The following is a 23597-nucleotide window of genomic DNA, read 5'->3' as shown; positions in this document are numbered from 1 at the left end:
GCCTTTTGTTTTCTTGGTGCAAGGCTATAGCTGGCAATACTGATATAAACCCTATATAATAATCAGAGTGTTCTGATGGGGAGAAGGCTCCCCCCTGTCAGAACACAATAGCACAGCAGAAGTGATTCTCCCATCCACCTTGAATGTGTGGCTGGGGGAATGAAAAAAAAAAAAAGATTAACGTGAGGCTTTTCTATATATTGTTCTGTATTAAGGAGGTCATTTTTATGAAGACTGAGCATCGCTTCCTTATATCAGAGCTGCCCCCAATTATTGATGGAGAAATAAGTGGCAGCAGGGAAGAAGGAAGCACAGATCAAATCCATAGGCACATTCAGGGCGTGGCCAAATCTCATTAAACCAGCAGTCAGTGGCAGCGGCTTCTCAGATGATCTCACACTGCACATTTACAGCTGTGAGGCCAAAGGAACCTCACATACCAGAAAGTTTTTTCAGGAGGAATTCAAGCCATTTTTCATTTTCCAAGGTAATACTTGGGCACAATTACCATTTCTAGAGTTTCCTTATAGTGTAGCAAATTATTACTTTATGAGATCATGTCCTATTTAATACTCATGTGTACTGCAGTACTAAACTCTTGTAATCTTACTAAAAGTTCTTATGTGTCCAGCACACTTCCAAGTGTGTAGAATACCTACCGTCCTGCTTTATTCTCTCGTTCCTTCCACCGGCCTCTATGTCAAAACTGTGTCCTGTGGTGGCACAGGGGGTGCAGCTTGAGGCACAGTGCATTAGGAGGTCACCGGCTTGAGAGACTTCCAGAAGTGTTAAAAAATCTTTCAGCGAGCTTATATGTTTAAATCATTTGCTAGCAAGACAGACCACTTGCTTTGCAGGGACAGCATATTTTCCTTTTTAAAATAGTGATAGTTTAAGGAATTAGCTAAATGGTTGCAAGACATTAATTGCTTATGTATACTGTAGAGCAGGGGTCTCCAAACTATGGCCCTCCGGTTGTCCAGGAACTACACTTACCACCATGCTTAGTCATGTCTGTGAATGTCAGAGTTTTACAATGCATCATGGGATGTGTAGTTCTGCAGCAGCCGGCGGCCCATAGTTTGAAGATCCCTGCTGTAGAGTGTCACTTGAGGGAAAGTTCTGCGTCCGCTGGGGCTTCTGACATCACATCGAAGATATTGGGGCCCAGGAATTGCCTCAGGGCCTTTGCATGCCTAATGTGATGCCTACATGTAAATATAAAATATGGTAAATGCACATATAATCATATGGAAAAAGTGTTGTTGAAATCAAAAGGAGTGGTCTAGCAACAGTTTCTTTAAAATCAGAAAAATAAAGAAATTAACCGTTTGCCGATGATGTACGTCGGCACAATGGCATGGCTGCACAAATGGGCGTACCTATATGTCCCCTTTAAATCGCAGGCTAGTGGGCGTGCGCCGCCATGTGAACATGCCCGTGGGCTCGATGTCCACCGGTTGTCCGCAGTCGTGACACAGAGAGGCAGAACGGGGAGATGTAAACAAGGCATTTCCCTGTTCTGCCCAGCAACATGACAGGGATCTACTGCTCCCAGTGATCGGGAGCAGTGATCTCTGTCATGTTCTAGTGAGCCCATCCCCCCTACAGTTAGAACACATTTAAGCCCTTGATCGCCCTCTAGTGTTTAACCCCTTCCCTGCCAGTGTCATTTACACAGTAATCAGTGCATTTTTATAGCACTGATCGCTGTATAAATGTCACTTGTCCCAAAATAGTGTCAAAAGTGTCCGCTGCAATGTCCCAGTCACGATAAAAATCGCAGATTGCCGCCATTACTAATAAAAAAAAAATAATAAAAATGCCATAAATCTATCCCCTATTTTGCAGATCCTATAACTTTTGCGCAAACCAATCAATATACGCTTATTGCGATTTTTTTTTTTTTTTTTTCTTTTACCAAAAATATGTAGAATAGATATCGGCCTAAACTGAGGAAGAAATTTGTTTTTTTTTAATATTTATTCTGGGATATTTATTATAGCAAAAAAGTAAAAAATATCGCTTTTTTATAAAGCGGTTTATAGCGAAAAAAAAAACGCAGAGGTGATCAAAAACCACCAAAAGAAAGCACCATTTGTGGGGGAAAAAAAAGGACGTCGATTTTGTTTGGGTGCATAGTCGCACGACCGCGCAATTGTCAGTAAAAGCAACGCAGTGCCGTATCTCAAAAAGTGCTCTTGTCAGGAAGGGGGTAAATCCTTCCAGGGCTGAAGTTAAAGTGGACCTTTAAAAAGTGGTATACAGTTATAACCAATCGGTTTAAAAAAGAAAAGAAAAAAGCCTCACCACCTCCCTAGAGTAGTACATTCACTGCACTGCTCTGGTCAAAGTATGTAAAAAAAAGAACACTTTTTTGTTTTCATACTGTCACCAGTGTCCCCGATCACCACCACACCAGTCATATGACGATGCTGTACTACACTGGTGACAGTATGTAAAAGAAAAAAAAAGTTATTTGAATTCTTAATTTTCCAAAAAATGATGTGACAAAAAAAAATGCAACTTCAAAAAATATGCCATGCCTCTTACTAAATATCTTGGACTGTCTAAATAAAATCATATAATGATCCCGCGCTACAGCAATATATAAAGTGCAAAAGGTGCCCAAAAAATAGAGTAAACAAACAGTGTGCAAATATTGCCCAGTGGATGGGGTAATTATATAATGTATAGATGATTAGTCCATGAACTGGTGTAACAATCCAGGGGCATTAAATTCAATGTGATGCTTGTCTCTTAATCAGGCATTTTTCAATAAATGTCCAAAAAAAAGGGAAGTTTCTTCAAAATGCGTTTAGATAAACCACACAGCAAAGAGGCGAAAGGTATAAATCCCATAAACGAGCTCACAGAACTCTCACCTTAATATCTTGAAATAACAGCATAAGATAGTATAAAGGATCTGTTCCGCTATTTCAACGCTATCCCAACATCTGCCACCAGGGGGTCCTCCGTACCAATTAGTATTAAATCCATGTCCTCATATAGTCTCATACTTATGGGGGGGGGAAGTGAGAGTAGCGCAGGATCATTATATGATTTTATGTATTTATTAGTGCAATGTGAACACTGCTAGATCCTGCTGCAGACGGCTTTTCACTGTATTTGATTGCACTTTATTGCATGGTACGCACTTTGTTCATTTTTTAGTTCATAGTGGTTATCCTCTTTATATTAAATATTGGATCATTCTGAACATATCTGAGTAGCGCGAGGGCCCTTTATCTACATCTTGGACTGTCTACTTTCCAAAAATGTCATTTGGGGGATATTTGTACTGTCCTGGTAGTTTAGGGCATCAAGAAATTTAGATAAGTAGTCAGTACATCAGGACTGGTACATTTTCAGATATAAACTGTGTATACACTATATTACCAAAAGTATTGGGAAGCCTACCTTTACAGACATGGATGAGTGAGTTTGGGGTGGAAGAACTTGACTGGCCTGCACAGAGGCCTGACCTCAACCTGATAAAACATGGGATGAATTAGAGCTGAGACTGCGAGCCAGGTCTTCTCGTCCAGATCAGTGCCTGACCTCACATTCCCTAACGCCGCGTACACATGACCGTTTTTTCCGTCGGTATAAACTCTGAAGGTTTTTCCGATGGAATCCTGCTGAAACTGTCTTGCATACACACGATCACACCAAAGTCCGACCGTCAAGAACGCGGTGACGTACGACATGTACAATGGGACTAGAAAAAGGAAGTTCAATAGCCAGTAGCCAATAGCTTCCGTCTCTTACTTGCTTCAGAGCATGCGTCCTTTTTGGTCCATCGGAACAGCATACAGGCGAGTGGTTTTCCCGATAGGAATTGGTTCTGTCGGAAATATTTAGAACGTGTTCTGTTTCTAGGTCTGTCAGGATTTTCTAAAAAAAAAGTCTGATGAGGCACACACACGATCGGAATATAAGATGAAAAGCTTCCGTCGGACAAAAATATAAAAGTGCGGAAACTTTAAAGACCCCTCGTGTGTGTGTATATATATATATACATATGGGCAACTTTACTAGGTACACCTTGCTAGTACAGAGTTGGACCCGCTTTTGCCTTCAGAACTGCCTTAATTTTTCATGGCATAGATTCAACAAGGTGTTGGAAACATTCCTCAGAATGGTTCAAATTGACATGATAGCATCATGCAGTTGCTGCAAATTTCTCAGCTGCACATCCATGATGCAAATCTCCCGTTCAACTACATCCCAAAGGTGCTCTATTGTAATGAGATCTGATGACTGTGGAGGCCATTGGAGTACAGAGAACTCATTGTCACGTTCAAGAAACCAGTTTGAGATGATTTGAATTTTGTGACATGGTGCATTATCCTGCTGGAAGTAGCCATCACTGTAGTCATAAAGAGATTTACATGGTCAGCAACAATAATCAGGTAGGCTGTGGTGTTTAAATGATGCTCAGTTGGTACTAAGGGGCCCAAAGTGTGCAGAGAAAATATCCCCCACACCATACCACCACCAAAATGAACTGTTGATACAAGGCAGGATGGATCCATGCTTTTACGTTGTTTACGCCAAATTCTGACCCTACCATCTGAATGTCGCAGCTAAAATCAAGACTCTTCAGACCAGGCAATGTTTTTCCAATCTTCTATTGTCCTATTTTGGTGAGCCTGTGCAAATAGTAGCCTCCGTTTCCTGTTCTTAGCTGATAGGAGTAACAACCCTTGTGGTCTTCTGCTGCTGTAGCCCATCTTAAAGGTTTGATGTGTTGTGCGTTCAGAGATGGTATTCTGCATACCTTGGTTGTAACGAGTGGTTATTTCAGTTATTCTTTCTTTTCTATCATCTCGAACCAGTCTGTCCATTCTCCTCTAATATCAACAAGGAATTTTTGTCCACACAACTGCTGCTCGCTGGATATTTTCTCTTTTTCAAACCATTCTCTGTGAACCCTAGAGATGGGTGTGTGTGTGATTCCAGTACATCAGCAGTTTTTAAAATACTCAGACCAGCCTGTCTGACACCAACAACCATGCCACTTTCAAAGTCGCTTAAATCTCCTTTCTTCCCTGTTCTAATGCTCGGTTTGAACTTCAGAAAGTTGCTCATCCATGTCTTTATGGACCTTGCTTTGTGCACTGGTACGCAGTCATTTTGGAACAGGAAGAGGCCAACCCCAAACTGTTCTCACCAAGTTGGGAGCATAAAATTGTCCAAAATGTCTAGGTATGCTGACGCCTTAAGAGTTCCCTTCAGTGCACAAAGGTCCATAAAGACATGGATGAGGGAGTTTGGGGTGGGGGAACTTGGCTGGCCTACACAGAATCCTGACCTCAACCCAGTAGAACACTTTTAGGATGAATTAGAGCGAAGACTGTGAGCCAGGCCTTCTCATTCAACATCAGTGACTGTCCTCACAAATGCTCTTCTGGAAGAATGGTCAAACATTCCCATATACACGCTCCTAAACCTTGTGGACAGCCTTCTCAGAAGAGTTTAAGCTGCAAAGGGTGGGCCAACTCAATATTGAACCCTATGGACTAAGACTGGGTTTGAACCCTATGGACTAAGACTGGGATGCCATTAAAGGTGATGTGCATGTAAAGGCAGATATACAGCGGGTAAAATAGGTATTGAACACGTCACCATTTTTGTTGGTAAATACATTTCTAAAGGTGCTATTGACATGAAATTTTCACCACATCGGTAACAACCCATGCAATCCATACCCAAGAAACCAAAACAAATAAGTTCACAAATGAAGTTATTTGTATGTGTAATAACATGCAATGAAACAGGGAAAAAGTATTGAACACGCTAACAAATGTAATACTTCGTACAAACTCCTTTGTTGGTAATGACAGCTCAAACGCCTCTTGTATGGAGAAATTAGTCGCATGCATTGCTCAGGTGTGATTTTGGCTCATTCTTCCACACAGTCTTCAAATTTTGAAGGTTCCGTGGGCCTCTTTTATGAACTCTGATATTTAGTTCTTTCCATAGATTTTCTATTGGATCCAAGTCAGGTGATTGGCAGGGCCATTCTAGCAGCATTATTTTCCTGTTTCTGAAACCAAATTGGGAGTTTCCTTGGCTGTGTGTTCGGGATCATTGTCTTGCTGAAATGTCCACCCTCGTTTCATCTTCATCATCCTGGTATATGGCAGCAGATTTTTATCAAGAATATCTTGGTACATTTTTCCATTCATCCATTCTTTAATGATATGAAGTTTGCCAGTACTGTATGCTGAAAAACACCATGATGTTCCCACCTCCAAACTTCACTGTTGGTTTTGGGGTGATGTGCAGTGCCATTTGACCTCCAAACACGGTGTGTATTATGGCAACCAATTTTAGTCTAATCTGACCAGACTATATTATCCCAGTATTTCATGGGCTTGTCTAAATGTTGTGCAGCAAACTTTAAACGAGCTTCAACTTGCTTTTTCTTCAGCAATGGAGTCTTGCGTGGTGAGCGTGCATACAGGCCATGATGGTTGAGTGCATTATTTATTGTTTTCTTTGAAACAATTGTACCTCCTAATTCCAGGTCTTTCTGAAGCTCACCTCAAGTGGTCCTTGGCTCTTGGACAACTCTTATGATAATTCTTTTCACTCCTCTGTCAGAAATCTTGCGAGGGGCACCTGGTCGTGGCCGGTTTATTGTGAAATGATGTTCTTTCCTCTTCTGGATTCTGGCCCCAACAGTGCTCACTGTAACATTCTGAAGTTTAGAAACCCTTCTCTACCAATGCCATCCGTATGCTTTGCAACAATAAGGTTGCAAAGATCTTGAGAGAGCTCTTTGCTTTTACCCATCATGAGATGTTTCTTGTGTGACATCTTGGTAATGAGACCCCTTTTTATAGGCCGTCAGTTGAGGCTGAACCAGCTGATATTAATTTGTACTGATAAGGGGCAGGGTTGCTTTATAATTACTCATAGATTTCAGCTGGTGTCTTGGCTTTCCATGCCTTTTTATACCTCCCTTTCTTCATGTGTTCAATACTTTTTCCCTGTGTCATTCCATTTTGTTGCACATAACTTAATTTCTGAACTTATTTGTTTTGGTTTCTTTGTATGTATAGATTGCATGGGTTGTTACTGACGTGGTGAAAATTTCATGTCAATGGCACCTTTAAAAATATATTTACCTAGAAAAATGGTGAATGGTTTAATACTTTTTTACCTGCTGTATATATACACACCATAGTTTGTAGGCGCTAACTTTCATACATACTAAATAATATACACTGATCTGGGTTATTTTTTACCAAAGAAATGTTTGGCCTATATTTTTGAAGAAAGATTGTTTATTTGGAAAATTTTATAACAGAAACTTTTTTTTGGTATTTTATCACTTTTATAGCAAAAAAAAAAAAAATCCAGTGGTGATGAAATAAAGCTGAAAATTGGCCTGGGCAGGAAAGGAGTAATGAAGACACATTATTAAAAACTTTGAAAACCTAACAGTTTTTCCAAAAACGGCCTGCTCTTTATGTAAAAAAAAAACAAAAGAAAAACCAGTACAGAGACCAATCAGTTTACGGTTTTGTCCCTAGCCAGTTCATGACCGCCCCATAGCAGATTTCCTGCTACAGAGCGGCCACTCTGTGCAGAATCACATATATCTGAGTGTATCTCACAAATGTGAGTGCACCCCTCACATTTTTGTAAATATTTTATTATATCTTTTCATCCCTTAATGAAAACGTCCAAAGTGTCAATATTTTGTGTGGCCACCATTATTTTCCAGCACTGCCTTAACCCTCTTAGGCATGGAGTTTAACAGAGCTTCATAGGTTGCCACTGGAGTCCTTTTCCACTTCTCCATGATGACATCACAGAACTGGTGGATGTTAGAGACCTTGCGCTCCTCCACCTTCCATTTTGAGGATGCCCCACAGATGCTCAATAGGATTTAGGTCTGGAGATATGCTTGACCAGTCCATCGCCTTTACCCTCAGCTTATTTAGCAAGGCAGTGGTCGTCTTGGAGGTGTGTTTAGGGTCGTTATCATGTTGGAATTCTGCCCTGCGGCCCAGTTTCTGAAGGGAAGGGATTATGCTCTGCTTCAGTAAGTCACAGTACATGTTGGCATTCATGGTTCCCTCAATGAACTGTAGCTCCCCAGTGCCAGCAGCACTCATGCAGCCCCAGTCCATGACACTCCCACCACCATGCTTGACTGTAGGAAAGACACTTGTCTTTGTAATCCTCACCTTTTTGCCGCCACACACGCTTGACACCATCTGAACCAAATAAGTTTATCTTGGTCTCATCAGACCACAGGTCATGATTCCAGTACTCCATATCAATAGTCTTCAGCAAACTGTTTGCGGGCTTTCTTGTGCATCATCTTTAGAAGAGGCTTCCTTCCGGGACAACAGCCATGCAGACCAATTTGGTGCAGCGTGTAGCGTATGATCTGAGCACTGACAGGCTAACCCCCCCCCACCCCTTCAACCTCTGCAGCAATGCTGGCAGCACTCATACATCTATTTCCCAAAGACAACCTCTGGATATGATGCAGAGCACGTGCACTCAACTTCTTTGGTCGACCATGGCGAGGCCTGTTCTGAGTGGAACCTGTCACGTTAAACCGCCGTATGGTTTTGTCCACCTTTCTGCAGCTCAGTTTAAGGGTCTTGGCAATCTTCTTATAGCCTAGGCCATCTTTATGTAGAGCAACAATTCTTTTTTTCAGATCCTCAGAGTTCTTTGCCATGAGGTGCCATGTTGGACCTCCAGTGACCAGAATGCGAGAGTGAGAGTGATAACACACCTGCTCCCCATTCACACCTGAGACCTTGTAACACTAATGAGTCACATGACACCGTTGAGGGAAAATGCCTAATTGAGCCCAATATGGACATTTTCACTTAGGGGTGTACTCACTTTTGTTGCCAGCGGTTTATACATTAATGGCTGTGTGTTGAGCTATTTTGAGGGGAGAACAAATTTACACTGTTATACAAGCTGTACACTCACTACTTGTAGCAAATTATAATTTCTTCAGTGTTGTCACATGAAAAGATAGAATAAAATATTTACAAAAATGTGAGGGGTGTACTCACTTTTGCGAGATACTGTATACGCAATTCTGCACTTCCGGGTTTTGGGTGGGCTCACTCCCGCTGTGATACACAGCGGGAGCTGATCAGTGGGTCCCGACGATCGTTCGGTACTCTGACAGAATGACAGTCTGCCTATGTAGACAAGGCAGATTGTCATTCAGCGAGTACAGAAGACATGGATCCTTTCTGAAGCAGAAACACCGATCCATGTCTTCCAGTAGTAAAATTTCCTCCCCCACAGTTAGTAAGCACTCCCTAGGCACACATTTAACCCTTCAATCGCCCATTAACCCCTTTCCTGCCAGTGTCATTGGTACAGGAAGTGCATATTTTGAGCACTGATCATTGTGTTAGGGCACTTTGATACTGGGGCGGGCGTCAGTGGTAAAGCGCCACTATTTTTAGCGTCGCTTTTGCATTGCTTGTCGGCCGCTAGCTAGCTTTTAACCCCCCTAATGGCCAAAAAGGGGCTAAAAGCCCCCGCATTGATTTCAATAGGCAGGGGCACTTTAGGAGCGGTGTATACACCACTCCTACAGCACCTCAAAAATGCTGCTTGCAGGACTTTTTTGAGCGTCCTGCCAGCCCGAGGGCTTTCACACTGGAGTGAGAGGAGAGGCGCTTTGCAGGTGCAATTTTTAGCGCTATAGCGCCTGTAAAGCGCCTCAGTGTGAAAGTAGCCTTAGTGTCACCCGTCCCCAAAAAAATGTCAGTTAGGTGTCCAATTTGTCTGCCGCAATATCGTAGTCCGCGATAAGGTAACAATAAATAAATAAAAATATTCCATAGCTTGTAGATGCTGTAGCTTTTGCGTAAACCAATCAATATACATTTATTGGGATTTTTTTTACCAAAAATATGTAGCAGAATACATATTTGCCTAAATTTATGAAGGAATTTGATTTTTTTTACATAAGGAACATAACTTTCATTTGGGTATAGTGTCGCACGATCGCACAATTGTCAGTTAAAGCAATACAGTAATGTATCGCAAAAAAATGGCCTAGTCATTAAGGGGGAGGGGTAAACCTTCCAGAGCTGAAGTGGCTAGGTAAGTGAAACAAATCATCTGGTTACTATAGAAATATAAAAGTTCTCCACATTTGTGAAAGGCTTTCTTTTCTGTAAATTGGCACCTACACAATTTGTGCATGAAATGTAAAGGCTCATTAAATCTAAATTACAGTAAGATCAGACTTTTCCACAATGTGGTTTTCCTAATTAATAAATGAGCCAGAACACATCAGCTCAGTGTGGAGAGAAATAAATACAATTAACCACAGGTTACAAAAATTGTAATGACTATTTAAATGCACCTTTTTATGTATAATGTATATAAATCAAATAATGCAAAATTTTTCACAGGATTTAATTTAATGGCATCTGTTTTTTAAAGAACAAGCTTGTCATCTCTGTTATGCTGCTAAAGTAAACTCCCTCCTGGACACCAGGTAACATTAGCTTCCGTGTGGTACATTTAGTTAAAACTGAACTGCAGATAGACAAATACTATTTTAAATACAACTGATGGAAATACCTGGATTTGATCAGGTATCAGCCTTTTGTACAGCAGCATTCACAGTGCAATAGGAGTTTTACATCTGTTGACAAGGGGAGAGGGTATATAGATGACCTCCCTAGTCTGCTGCCGTTCATTCACTGTCCAATCGCAGGCGGGGAGGTGACCTTCATTTGTTGCTTAACTGAAGTAGTTAAAGAAAAAAGGGAAGGGCGACAGTCTGGCTGTATCAACTGGAATGCAAATCTCAGAATAGACAGAGAGAAATATAAATTGCTTGGCAGTTAAAATAGGTCCAATATGTGTATGTTAATGGTGTAGATCGCCTGGAGTTCAGCTTCAACTGTGTCCCTCTGCTTAGCAATCATGACTGTGCTGAAAAGGGAAATAGACATGAATATGTCCATTTAACAGCTGATGCTGCCTAATATCTAGGAAGAAGAATACTTTAGAAAATGTAGGAAGAGTAAAAGGTATGCTTTATAGGAAACACCTACTGAGAGAATTACAAGGGATGCTACTGCTGACCACTTTCTGAAAATGTTAAGAGACTGGTAGTCTGATGCCGCGTACACACGGGCGGACTTTTCGACGGACTGGGTCTGGCGGACTTTACGACGGACTTTCTGAATGAACGGACTTGCCTACACACGATCAACCAAAGTCCGACGGATTCGTACGTGATGACGTACGATCGGAATAAAACAAGGAAGTTGATAGCCAGTAGCCAATAGCTGCCCTTGCGGCGGTTTTTGTCCTTCGGTCAAGCATACAGACGAGCGGACTTTTCGACCGGACTCCAGTCCGTCGGAAAGATTTGAAATAGGTTTCATTTCTAGGTCTGTCGAACTTTTGGCAAAAAAAAGTCCGCTGGAGCCCACACACGATCTAATTATCCGACGGACTCCGGTCCTCCGGACCAAGTCTGCCGTAAAGTCCGCTCGTGTGTACGCAGCATGACACTGACTTGACTAGCAATACTGTGCAAGCTCCTGATCCTAAAATCCAGGCAGCTAGCATTTTCAAAAGGAGATCAGTAATGGCAGGCATCATATTTCTCTCAGATTTTTTTTTTTTTTGTGCTTCTGTTTATTTGTACATAGCCAGAAGCACAATGGGGGAGATTTACTAAAAGTGGAGCGTGCAAAATCTGGTGCAGCTGTGCAGAGAAACCAATCAGCTTCCAAGTTTTATTGTTAAAAGGTTAATTGAACAAGCTGACGTTAGAAGCTGATTAGCTACAATGCACAGCTAGACCAGATTCTGAGTGCTCCAGTTTTAGTAATTCTCCCCCCGATTTGTCATATACAGTGGTACATTTTGTTTCAGCTGAATATTGACTTGTAGGTCTTTATGTGCTTTTTCACACTCTCTGCTATTTCCTGTTCATTTTTAGTACGGGTATAATAGTCTGTAAACAATCCATCTGGGTTTAGCAAATATATGATAATTGTGTGATCAACAATGTAGTCATTATCCTCATCAGCAGGTCCAGCGCTGTAGTAAACGCGATAGGCCTGTGCTGTTGCTTTCACTTGATCTGGGCTGCCAGTCAATCCCTTGAGTCGTGGGTGAAATTCACTAACATACTTTGCCAGTGCTTCCACATTGTCACGTTCTGGATCAACAGTTACAAAAACTGGCAAAACCGGGGGCACTGTGGGCTCTTTTTCAAGCAGAGACACAACAGAGCACAGTTTCTGCAGTTCATCTGGACAAATATCAGGACAATGTGTAAAACCAAAGTACATCAATACCCAGCTCCCTCGTAAGTCTTTTTTGGAGCATGGTCGCCCATTGTGGTCTAGAAGATTGAAGTCTCCTTGTCCAACAGCTATGTTTTGAAGTTGCTTTATTCGATCCAGCTTCTTTCTCTCTTCTTTTTCCCACTGCAAATAGCGCCATGCTCCCACAGCAGCTCCGCCAATAGCAATGCTTATAAGCAACCTTGTGCGCAAGGTAAGAGGAACCTTTGTAGATCCTGATTGCTGAGGTTTCTGTAAACAAGGAGATGTAAATAATGATCTTGCAGGAGCAGAACCTTTTATATATTTTCCCTCAGAAAAAAATGTGACTAAGGTTGTGCTTCTTTGCTTTATGAAGTGGCATGGTGGCCATCTGCAGAAACGCTGGATGCAGCTTAACATCCTAAAAAAAAAACAGAAAGAAAAATTAAAGAATTAGGAAAACTCCAATACACTAGTGTTTTAAATCAGATTGCAGGAAAAAAAAAAAAAAAAAGCACAAAGAGGTGTGTTACCAGATTTTATGGATCCGCTGATTTCTAAATACTAAAGGCAGCCCTCAAAATCTCCACTCGCCTACCCGCATTTTGTGAGTGGAAAATTATTGCTGGAGAGTGTGGGGTTGCCTCAGAGAGGGGTGGGGGCAAGCACCACTGGCAGGCGGAGTTGAATGGGAGCCCTTCTCCCAGCGATCGCCCAGGGGAAGAGAGAGCTGGCTGGATCATCACTGTAACAGCTTTCATTTGAATTGCTCAGTGTTCTCCACGCTCGCCATTACATACAGCCCTGCCTCATAGCCCAGGTACTTTGATATATGTCGCAGATCCTGGCATTGGACGGGTGTTCTGTCTATCAAAGTACCTGGGCCAGGAGGAGGGTCTGTATGTGACAGCGAGCGAGGGGAACACTCGGCAATTCAAATGAAAGCTGTTACAGCGATGTTCCCCGCTCTGTGATGATCCGGCCGGCAATCCTCTTCCTCTCCCTTCTCCTGCACAGGTAAAGCGGTATTGTTGGGCACAGGTGAGGCTGCACTGTTGGGCACAGGTCACGCTGCACTGTTGGGTGCAGATAAAGTTGTTAATATTTATTTTTGTAACTTAATTTTGCATAAAACATTTAAGTGTCATTTCATGAGATAATTTATGAGGGCGTGTTTAGAGGCGGAATTAGGGGCAGGGTAGGGGTTGGGTGGGGCAACTGGTGGCGAGTAACCCTTAAGGCCTGGCTAGTAGCTCAAGACTTGAAATTTTGATCTCTACTAAAGGCATTAAAGTGGCTGTAAACTCTCCCCCACAACTTTATCCCATGTAAATAAGCATAAAAAAACCTTAATGAACACTGCCTGTAGATATCTCCTTACTTGCTTAGTATTGTTGTAATCCATTTTGTTCCTTAGAATGACGTCACGCATGCTCATATTTCCCCTGATTCATGGCATGCTCTGTGTGCTTGTCTGTCTATTATCAGGACTCCCTGCGGCACAACACTGAAATCCCACGAGACTGCAGAATCATTCAGAGCTTCCTGCTACACCCCATGTGACATCACATGGAGTGTAAACCTGGGCATCAGACTGTATACTGCAGTCTTATCAGCTGAAGCTAAGGCTGACATAGGCAAACCCTAGATAAATGGCACAAGTTAATGCTGTGAAATAAAACAAGTCGGCTATGAGCAGGGAAGCAGGGTTGCCATAGAAACGTTGGATCGAGACAGAGGCTTGGTTAACAGTACAGGAAGTGCTCCATGTAAGGGCGGTAATACACTCTACTGTGGACTCAGAAAACAATAGCTAAGATGGCGCTGCTTTACCCCTGGAACCTAGATTATTTAAAGTTTCTTTAAAAAGTAAGTAATGTGCGATTTGAGCTGGATTACAGTGGCTATAGTTTGATACAGTTTGAGTTCAAGACTGGTCCGGCCGCACCTGGAGTATGCTGTCCAGTTCTGGGCACCAGTCCTCAGGAAGGATGTACTGGAAATGGAGCGAGTACAAAGAAGGGCAACAAAGCTAATAAAGGGTCTGGAGGATATTAGTTATGAGGAAAGGTTGCAAGCACTGAACTTATTCTCTCTGGAGAAGAAACGCTTGAAAGGGGATATGATTTCAATATACAAATACCATACTGGTGACCCCACAGTAGGGATAAAACTTTTTCGCAGAAGGGAGTTTAACAAGACACGTAGACACTCATTAAAATGAGAAGAAAAGAGGTTTAACCTTAAACTACGTAGAGGGTTCTTTACTGTAAGATCGGCAAGGATGTGGAATTCCCTTCCACAGGCGGTGGTCTCAGCGGGGAGCATCGATAGTTTCAAGAAACTATTAGATAAGCACCTGAACAACCGCAACATACAGGGATATACAATGTAAGAATGACATAAAAGCACACACACAGGTTGGAATTGATGGACTTGTGTCTTTTTTCAACCTCACCTACTATGTAACTATGATAATTACCAAATATAATGGACTAAATGAAAAGCATCAGAGTGGGAGAGTTTACTTCCTCTTTAAAGCCTGACTCTGGTAAACGTGAACATTTTCCCCTGCAGCCCACACTGCAAGGGTTAATCTTCTCTTTAGTTCTAGAGAACACTGAAAGGAAGATTTACTTACCCGATCCTCCTTTTTTCCTGCCCATTCTTCCTCTATATTAGGGTTTGTATTAATGAGCAAACGCATGCTTTTGACATCAGTTTGAAGCATGTCTGAGATCCTTTAAAATGTATTGTCAGGCATTTGATGTGCAGTTGATCTTCTTCTGAGATGCTTCAAGCTGCTTTTGCGTTTCTCTTAAACCTCTATAAGGGGGGGGGGACCATGGACAAAAGCCAGAAAACACAGGCCTTTCTTTCTGTCACTTGGTTACACTCACTGGCCTTAAAGTGTTACTAAACCCAGGACCCTGCATTCACTATATCTGGTCTCCCACAGTACACAGAACATGGAAATGCAGTCGTTTTAGTAAATATAAACTGCTAAATACCTTTTCTCACTAGCAGTCATTCTGCACTGAGCTGTCCTATCAGGATCCAGGACCCCTGACCCTCTGTCTGGACAGTGCTGATTGGCCCTGTGCTGCTCACATGCACTCTCCCTTAAAAAAAAAAAACCCTCTAGCAATACACACCAAACTGAGCATATGCAGAGTGCTCCCAAGGCTCTGTTCTATCAGGAGATGGATTGAGGACAGTGGAAGGGGAGGATCAGAGAAGACAGGATCAAACAGGATTACACAATGCGGAGGTTCCACAGTGAGTATATCAATCATGCTTTACTGCATAAACAGACTGATTTTACTGTTGTGGGTTTAGTAACACTAACTCCACTGAGCGCTTTTTTTTTACTGGTGTTCTCATTAAAGTTCTCCTTCTTCTCTTGCTTAAAGTCTAGGGCTGGGTACAGATGGATTGAAATTCGGATGATTCAACGGGGACAGTCCAAGTTTTAACCACTTGCCGACCATATAACTTACATATACGGTGGTAAAGTGACACTGCTGCGTAGGATCATGTACCTACTACTTAAACTTCTGGGTCTGGAGCATGCATGTGCGCCGCCGGTGGCCCACTCCTGTTGCAATTATACACAGCAGGAGCTGATCGCCTGGTACCGTGGACTCTATGTCACCCACCCACCAATCCTTCGGTACTGAGGGAGAACGGCGTTCTGCCTATGTAAACAAGGCAGATCGCCATTCTGTCAGTAGGGAAGGCAGTGAACCTGTGTTCCTGCAAAGCGAGGAAAAGGATCCATGTCTTCACCTAGCAAATGCACTTCCCATAGTACATAGAATGACTGGCTAAACACAATTAACCCTTTGATCGCCTCTGATGTTAACTCCTTCCCAGTCAGTGTCATTAGTACAGTGATAGTGCATATTTTTTAGCACTGATCACTGTATTAGGCTACTTTCACACTGAGACGCTAAAGCGCTAAAAATAGTGCCTGCAAAGCACCTCTCCTGTCACTCCAGTGTGAAAGCCCAAGTGCAGACAGTCATGCTTTCATTGTCAATTAGGTTACTGGAGGCAGTAATTTCCAAGGGGTGCTTGGTCCGGTTCTTCATCTTCGTTCCTGAGGCAGTGTATCTTCTCACCGGGGGTGTCCAGTGGCAAGTGTCCGGTATCATTTGTTATATTTTGGCTGCCCTCTTTCCTGTGGAAATGTTTTCATTGAAGTATGTGGATTTGACGGTTCAGCACTTTTCTACAGTTGGGGGCGGTATTGGCTATCCAAGCTGATATCACCAATGCTTGAAGCTACTTTCATCATTCCTGCCCGTTGGTAGGGCAAGATAAAGGGCGCAGATGTCGTTTCACCTCTGGGCTTACCCTTGGGTCAATAGCAGTCCTTGCTTTGACACCTTTGCTAAGCTCTCCATTGGATCTTGGGAACCTGCAGGGGGTCAGGGGTTAATTAATTTAGTTGATTACCTGTTGCGTGGAGACCCTGGTTTCCACGCAGCGATCTGCAGTCTCTGTCAGGGTATTTGCTGAGCAAACGTCCCCTTGACGGCCCACAAAGCTGGTAGGTCCGGGCCAAATATCATCATAATTCTGGGTACCACTCTCGGCTTTAATCTCTTGATTGCGAGGTTGCCTGGGAGGACTGGTCAGGTACATCAGACCATTCATCTTTTGCCCGATCCCCAGCCTGTTCAAAAGGGGGGCTTACAGTCACTTTGGGTGTGCTGAAGCATTCTATAAGACTTATTCCTCAGGATGAAGTCTGGCCCTCCTTCCCCTGTTCAGGATTTCGACTCGATTGTCAGGTTACTAGCAGAAGCACGACCCGATTTAAATCATATGGGACCAGTTTTCTGTGTGTCTGGTATGGTTTCTCCATGTTTAAAGATGCATATTGCCACAACGTGTTGGCCTCCGCCGACACTATCAAACATATCTATCAGGTATCCAGCACTTCAGACCCCTGCAAACTCCTTTCAGTTCGTTCATTTTTTGGCTCACCCTCTCAAACTTCCCCATATCAAGCATAGACAGACAGGCCAGGGGTTCATGGGAATTTCACAGAGCTACTTAACTGGTGTCCGTTTTGAAGAGTTGATCTTCTCTGCAATCATTTTGTAGGGGCTCCTTGGGTCAGCCCTTGCTCCCTTTACCCCAGGTATCCTCTCACTACAAGCAGTTCATTCTTATGTCTGAGTTTCTCTGGAATTAGGCTTAATCCAAATAATTTACGGGACATTCATTTGGGTTCTGGGCAGTTTCGTAGGTTCCAAACAGGGGGCCCCTTCTCATCATCAATTCATGGGACATCGGTTTTCCTTCTGTTATAGCTGATACATACCAGATCCGTATACTGAAGCCATCCGGGCATGCGCTACTCTACTAGATGAATTGTTATCTACCCTTCATCAAGCTTTCTTATCACACCTACTTTCAGGTCTTTTTCCCTCTTTCAGGCGTACTGACCAGCTAAGGCCAAGGCACACCCTCAGGCCTTGGTAGTTAGGGTATCGCTTTTCCAAGTGAAAACTCTGACTACAGGTAAGAAGGCTGGCCAGAGGCCAGCCTGTATTTGTAGGAGGAGTCTCAGGGGTATATATCCCTCCTCCTCTGTCTGATCCTGCATCTCTCACATTCAGGGTTCCCACCCACCCTTTTCCCCCAAACCTTTACTCATACACATCATACATTTTTCATATTCATACATTTAGGGTATACCCTCTTTCAGGCGTACTGACCAGCTAAGGCCAAGGCACACCTTAGGTCTTGGTAGTTAGGGTATTACTTTTCCAAGTGAAAACTGACTACAAGTGTCTTTTGTGCTTCTGTGTCCTTTCACTGAAATCGTCTTCCTTCAATGGAACACAATCTATGAATGGAGGTCTGGTTGATCAGTCTACCCCCTCCATTCATATTGTGTTTCATTCACAGGAGCTGTAGTAACAGCTTGTATGAATAGAGAAGCTGGGCAGAAAGGGTGGGCAAAGTTGAGCACTCTGGAGAGGCTGTCATAGCCCCCTAGTTCTATTAACCTCCAGTTGCTCCAAAAGTAGATCCAGTAGACCTACTGATGAAGTTCAATCACAGGATGCAAGGTCAAACATTGAGGTGAGCATGTAATTCATTCTCACCTCAATGTGGGATCATCTGCGCAGTGTTTAAGTGAGCAAAAAACTTTGCTTTTTTTATTATTTCAAGATTGCACTGATGGTATTTATATTAACTTTGATGGGGAATCATTTTTTTTTTTTTTGGGGGGGGGGTTTCATTCAGCCTGCTGGCTGAAAAAAAAGAGTAAGCTACAGGCAACTGCTCAGTACCCAGAAGACAGTGAGGAACACTGCAGTAGCAACACCTATACTTACTAGGGCCCCTTTCACACTTGTGTGACTTGTCCTACGACTGCAAGGTTTCATGACAAGTCGTACCCCATAATTTCCAATGAGTACCAATCATATCTGTGCGACTTCAAAGTAGTCCCTGTACTACTTTGGTTCGACTTTGATGCGAGTTGAGGTCCATAGATCTCAAGTTTACACAGGCATTCCTAATGCATCCTATGCATTAAGGTGAAAAAACACCTGTCAGTGACTGGCCCCCAGGCCACCCCCCCCCCCCCACACGCCGTCTCTCTGCTAGGGGGTTCTTGGCTGTTGATTGGATAGATTGATAGCAGCGCAGCCATTGGCTCCCGCTGTTGTCAATCAATTCCAATGACGCAGCCGGCGGGGGGCGGGGCAGAGTCCTGCATTTGGTGTCTATGGATGCTGGACTCGGGAGCGCGCCCACAAGGTAACCCCCCGGAAGAGCGCTTCTCCCAGGGGGTTATCTGATGCGGAGAGGAGCCGAGAGAGTCGCCAAGGGACCCCAGAACAGCAGGTTCGGGGCCACTCTGTGCACAACGAGCTGCACAGTGGAGTTAAGTATGATATGCTTGTTATTAAAAAAAAAAAAAAAAAATGTACCTTTAGTGTACATGGTGGTAAACCCTAAAATATATCCAGTAAGGATGATACACAGAGATGAAACAAATCCCCCTACAGAAGTTGTACCTGTCTATCTGCAGTCTTCTCTTCATCCATTCAAACTACTGAATTTATAAAGCTTGTGTGAGAGTTGAGGAAAAAAGGGGGTGGAGAGATGAAGTCACCCTCTGCAGAGCTCAGTGATGAGAGTTCTGAGAGCTCATTGGAGGGAAAAGACCCCCCCCCCCCCACACACACACACACACACACACACACACACACACACACCTACCTCACAGAAACAGATCTGAGGCTGTCAATCTGCTGGAGCTCCCTTCCCTGTCACCATTTGTCTCCATTTGTCTCTTGGTGTCAGGAAAAATTGCCATAAGTGATTCACACTGATAGCAGAGGAACAAAGCAGTTAATTGAGACAAGTACACACTATAGAGGGATATACTTTGTTCATATTTCACGTCTGAGGTTTACAACCACTTTAAGTCCTAAATGTAAAACTGAACTCTGGGGCAAGAGAAAAGGCTTTGCTAATTTTTGTCTAGGGGAAAGATGAAAGGAGATATACTTACCTGATTGGTAAGTATATGGACCATGCACAAGGCTGGTCCATGCAGCTCCTGCACCCCTACACTCTAGTGGTGGACTGTTCCTGATGTCATCAAGCCCTGAGCAGGCCACATAGACCTACTCTGGACATGAGGACACCAGGAACAGCCCACTGCTGGGTGGTGGGGGAGCACGTTTTTCTGGGGGATCAGGTGAGTATAAGGTTTCCTTCCTCCCCATGGACAAAACAAGCACTTAAACCTTGCAATTTGAGAACAATTTTTTTTTTTTTGCCCGGGGTTGAGCTTTAATAAATGATACTCCTAAAAGAAAAGAAAAAAAAACGCAACAACGTATAAAGTACATGTGCAGTCACTTTCCTGCCTATCATTTCCATTGTAGTAAAACAGATCAGAACACTAGACTGTGCTTGTATTCCCCATAGACATAATAACAACCACGTGTCCCCATCCATGTACAGACCTGATGCCCCCTCCACTCTTCTGTGTCTTCCTGAGAAGGTTAAAAGGCGAATTATCGCGTTTATGTAACAAGGAAATACATATGAAAGTGTCCTGATAATGTGTAGTTAAATCTACGAAATGTCGCCATTTTCTAGAAGATCAAAGTATCATTCTGCAATAGGAATGTCTACATAAAAATGGCTTCCGCTTCGAGTCCATAGTGGACAGGTTTCGCCCTCTTGGGGACGTTTGGCTGTCGAGGCTTGGCTAGTGAGGTCACTTCCGGCTCGTTATTGTCAGGGTTGGCTGTCCCTGTAGAGGTGATAGCTGAGGACTGAGAATGGTGAAGCGCGCGATGTTTGTAAATAGAGAAGAATTATGCATCATGAGAAGTTGCATTCCCCAGTGCCTTCTGCGCATGTGCCGATTCCTGAGCGTACAAGCAAGAGGGGAGGAGCGTAGTTGATTGTGCTTTAAAGGGGCAGTGTATGGTTTTAAGAAATCAATCACGTTGACCAGTTATACAGAACTGCCACCTGTCCATAAAATGAAAGAACTGTCCTACTTTGAAATCAAATCTCTCTGTCCCTTTTTCCTCTTTATTGGTTGTATTTTTTTAATCTGCTCTATACATCTCTATATAGTTAAAAAAAAAAAATGAAAAAAACAAAATAGTTAACGTGATTGTAAATACTCACCTTGTAAAAAAAAACGAATTCCATTTAACCCCTTGGCACGGGCCGCGCGCAGATATGCGTCCTCTCGGTGGGTGGGCCTTGACGTCGAGCGGCTGCATATTTGCGGGCATTAGTATGAATCCAGCTGTGCTGAGAGTGTGCACCCTGCGTGCTCCTGGCACAGTTATCGGCGGATAATGGAAAGCTACCAAACGCTACTTGTGATTGGTAGCTTTCCGATCATGTGACGGCCAATCACGGCGGTCATGTGATCATAAACCCTGATCGCCTCCCAGCATCCTAAACAACTTGGGCCGCGAGGCGCCGACTCCAAGAGGTAAAAATAGCAATAAAAGGTAAAACATTTGTGTATGGATTAAAAAAAAAAACATAAATATGTATAAGTGATCACACTTCCTCTGTTCTCAGCTGCATAAGAGCTGGGATAGGAGAAGCAACAGTGCACTGAGCTTCCCAATGAAAGGCTGTGCGGGGGGGGGCGGGGTGTGTCGGGACAAGTCTGATCATTGGAAGCATAGCTGGAGAACTGACCATGTTGTGTTCTGCTTAGTGTGGTCAGTTTTTAATTGGAAAGCAATACAAAGAGAACAGGATACTTTTTCATATGTACATGGTACAGCAGGCAGATATCAGGAATATGAAATATTGGGTCTACATATTCTTTAACACTAAACTCCAGCGAAAGTAAACTTGCTTACCTGTAGTAGGGTTGTCCCCACATTATGCGCATGGGTAATGCTCGTTTAGGTCTAGAGCAGTGATGGTGAACCTTGGCACCCCAGATGTTTTGAAACTACATTTCCCATGATGCTCAACTACACTGCAGATTGGATAAGCAACATGGGAAATGTAATTCCAAAACATCTGAGGTGCCAAGGTTTGCCATCACTGGTCTAGGGGATGGGAAAATCACTAGTACTTACATGATCCTCCCACTGGCTGCCTCAGCGTTGCTAGACCAGTCCCTGAAGCCTCTTGAACCCCATGCTCCAGTGGTTGTAGGTCCACTGATGTCATCCAAATCAATACAGAACCTATAGTCCAGCACTGGACATGAGGGCGCCAAAGGACAGTCCACCACCGGAACACAGGGGATAAGGGAGTGCAGCTGCCAGGGGAACAGAGGATCAAGTAAGTGAAAGTGCTACCCGCCTGGACCCAAGGCTGCGTTCACATACGTGTGGCCGCGGGTTGGAGCCTGGGGTCCAGTGTGTGTTTGTTCACCGGTTCAGGTGCGATTCAGGTCTGAATTTTGCCTGAATTCGCACCTGAACCAGACCCAAACAAACACAGGACCCTTTTGCAACTTGCTCCGTGGTCGCTCCAGACCTGTGCAAACCGGCTCCATTGGGAGGCGGTCACACTTGCATGTCATGCGAATTGGATGCGGAGAAATACACATCCGATTTGCATATGTGTGAACCCAGCCTAAAAGGATATCTAACCCCTGTAATACAGGGCAGTAAAGGAGGTCTCAACTCCAGGACCTAGGAGATATATAAATGGATCCATACCTCGGACCAATACTAAAACGCCTAAGATGGATGGTACCCGGGCCCCGTGATAAGAAGAAACAAGGTTTTGCCTGTAATGTCTCTCCTTGGAGGTCTGGGATCCAGGCTTTGGTGTACTAATATAACAGTGGCACGAAAAGTTTCTGGCAGAGTCTTCTACAGGTCCAGGGAAGAGGTTCCTGTGAGTAGGAACTCAGAACCCTGAAGGTTGGCACAACGCTATCCACCGTGATGGGTGAAGGCTGGAATCTGTCTGTTCTCAGTAGTTCCTGCGGCGGGGATAAGGTAAGTGAAGACAATCATAAAGTTTACACATTATGGATTATCTTCTGTGAGTAGTTTGTATGTCTTACCTGGTTTCTGCCACTAGAGGGAGTAAGAGACATACCTGGTGTATACTTACATGCCTTCCAGGATACACACTCTGTGAAGCCGCTCACCTCCTTCGCTGCAGGCTCTGCCACATAAACTGAAAGGGGGGATCCCACACAGTCCGGGGGTCCCACGCAGTCCTCAGGGAGTCTCCTTTCTCACCCTGGCCGCAGCCATGATGATCCTACATGCGCGCTTTTAAGGCAGGGTAGGCGGGAAAGGAGGGGGGGCGTGGCTGCGGCCCGTGCAAATGTGGCGCGCCAGTGCACAGGAAGCCCAAGACACCAGAGCTCCTGTAAGTGGTGGGACACAGAGCTGTGGGCAGTAAGCATCTCAGTGGATCGGATCCTGGCAAACCTAAGACACCTACTCGGCATCAGGTTGTGCAGTTTGTAGCTAATGTTTATATTGTAAGACTATAGCACAACAGTGATTGCACTTTACACTAGTACCGCTGCTTTGCAGCTTAGGACTATGTCTCCTCGTAAGAGGGCTTCAGGGGGAGGTAAAAGAGGCACCAAAAAATCACCGCCTACATCTAGGGGTTCTAGACATGCCTGCAGGATACCACCCCCCCCCCCCCCTGCAAGACTGGAGGCAGCCTCACAGGATGAGTCTGTACCCCTGTCAGGTTTTGCAGCATCTCCCAATGTTTCAGTCCCTGTTTATGTCACAGAAGACGCTTTGAAGGCTGCATTGGATGGTTTAAAAGGAAGGA

General features: G+C 43.8%; 1 protein-coding gene across 1 annotated transcript; it reads right to left on the bottom strand.

The window, feature by feature from the left end:
- Positions 1-10417: 10417 nt before the first annotated feature.
- On the bottom strand, positions 10418-20429 carry SCO2 (synthesis of cytochrome C oxidase 2). The gene is made up of 2 exons (XM_073619258.1): positions 20315-20429; positions 10418-12729 (listed from the first exon to the last, which is right to left on the bottom strand). Exon 2 carries the CDS (start codon positions 12726-12728, stop codon positions 11907-11909), a length of 822 nt encoding a protein of 273 aa, XP_073475359.1. The 5' UTR covers position 12729; positions 20315-20429; the 3' UTR covers positions 10418-11906.
- Positions 20430-23597: the final 3168 nt, after the last annotated feature.

The sequence above is a fragment of the Aquarana catesbeiana genome, linkage group LG03 (genome assembly GCF_042186555.1).
Source record: "Aquarana catesbeiana isolate 2022-GZ linkage group LG03, ASM4218655v1, whole genome shotgun sequence".
Taxonomy (NCBI): domain Eukaryota; kingdom Metazoa; phylum Chordata; class Amphibia; order Anura; family Ranidae; genus Aquarana; species Aquarana catesbeiana.
This window is presented reverse-complemented; position numbering and strand designations above follow the sequence as displayed.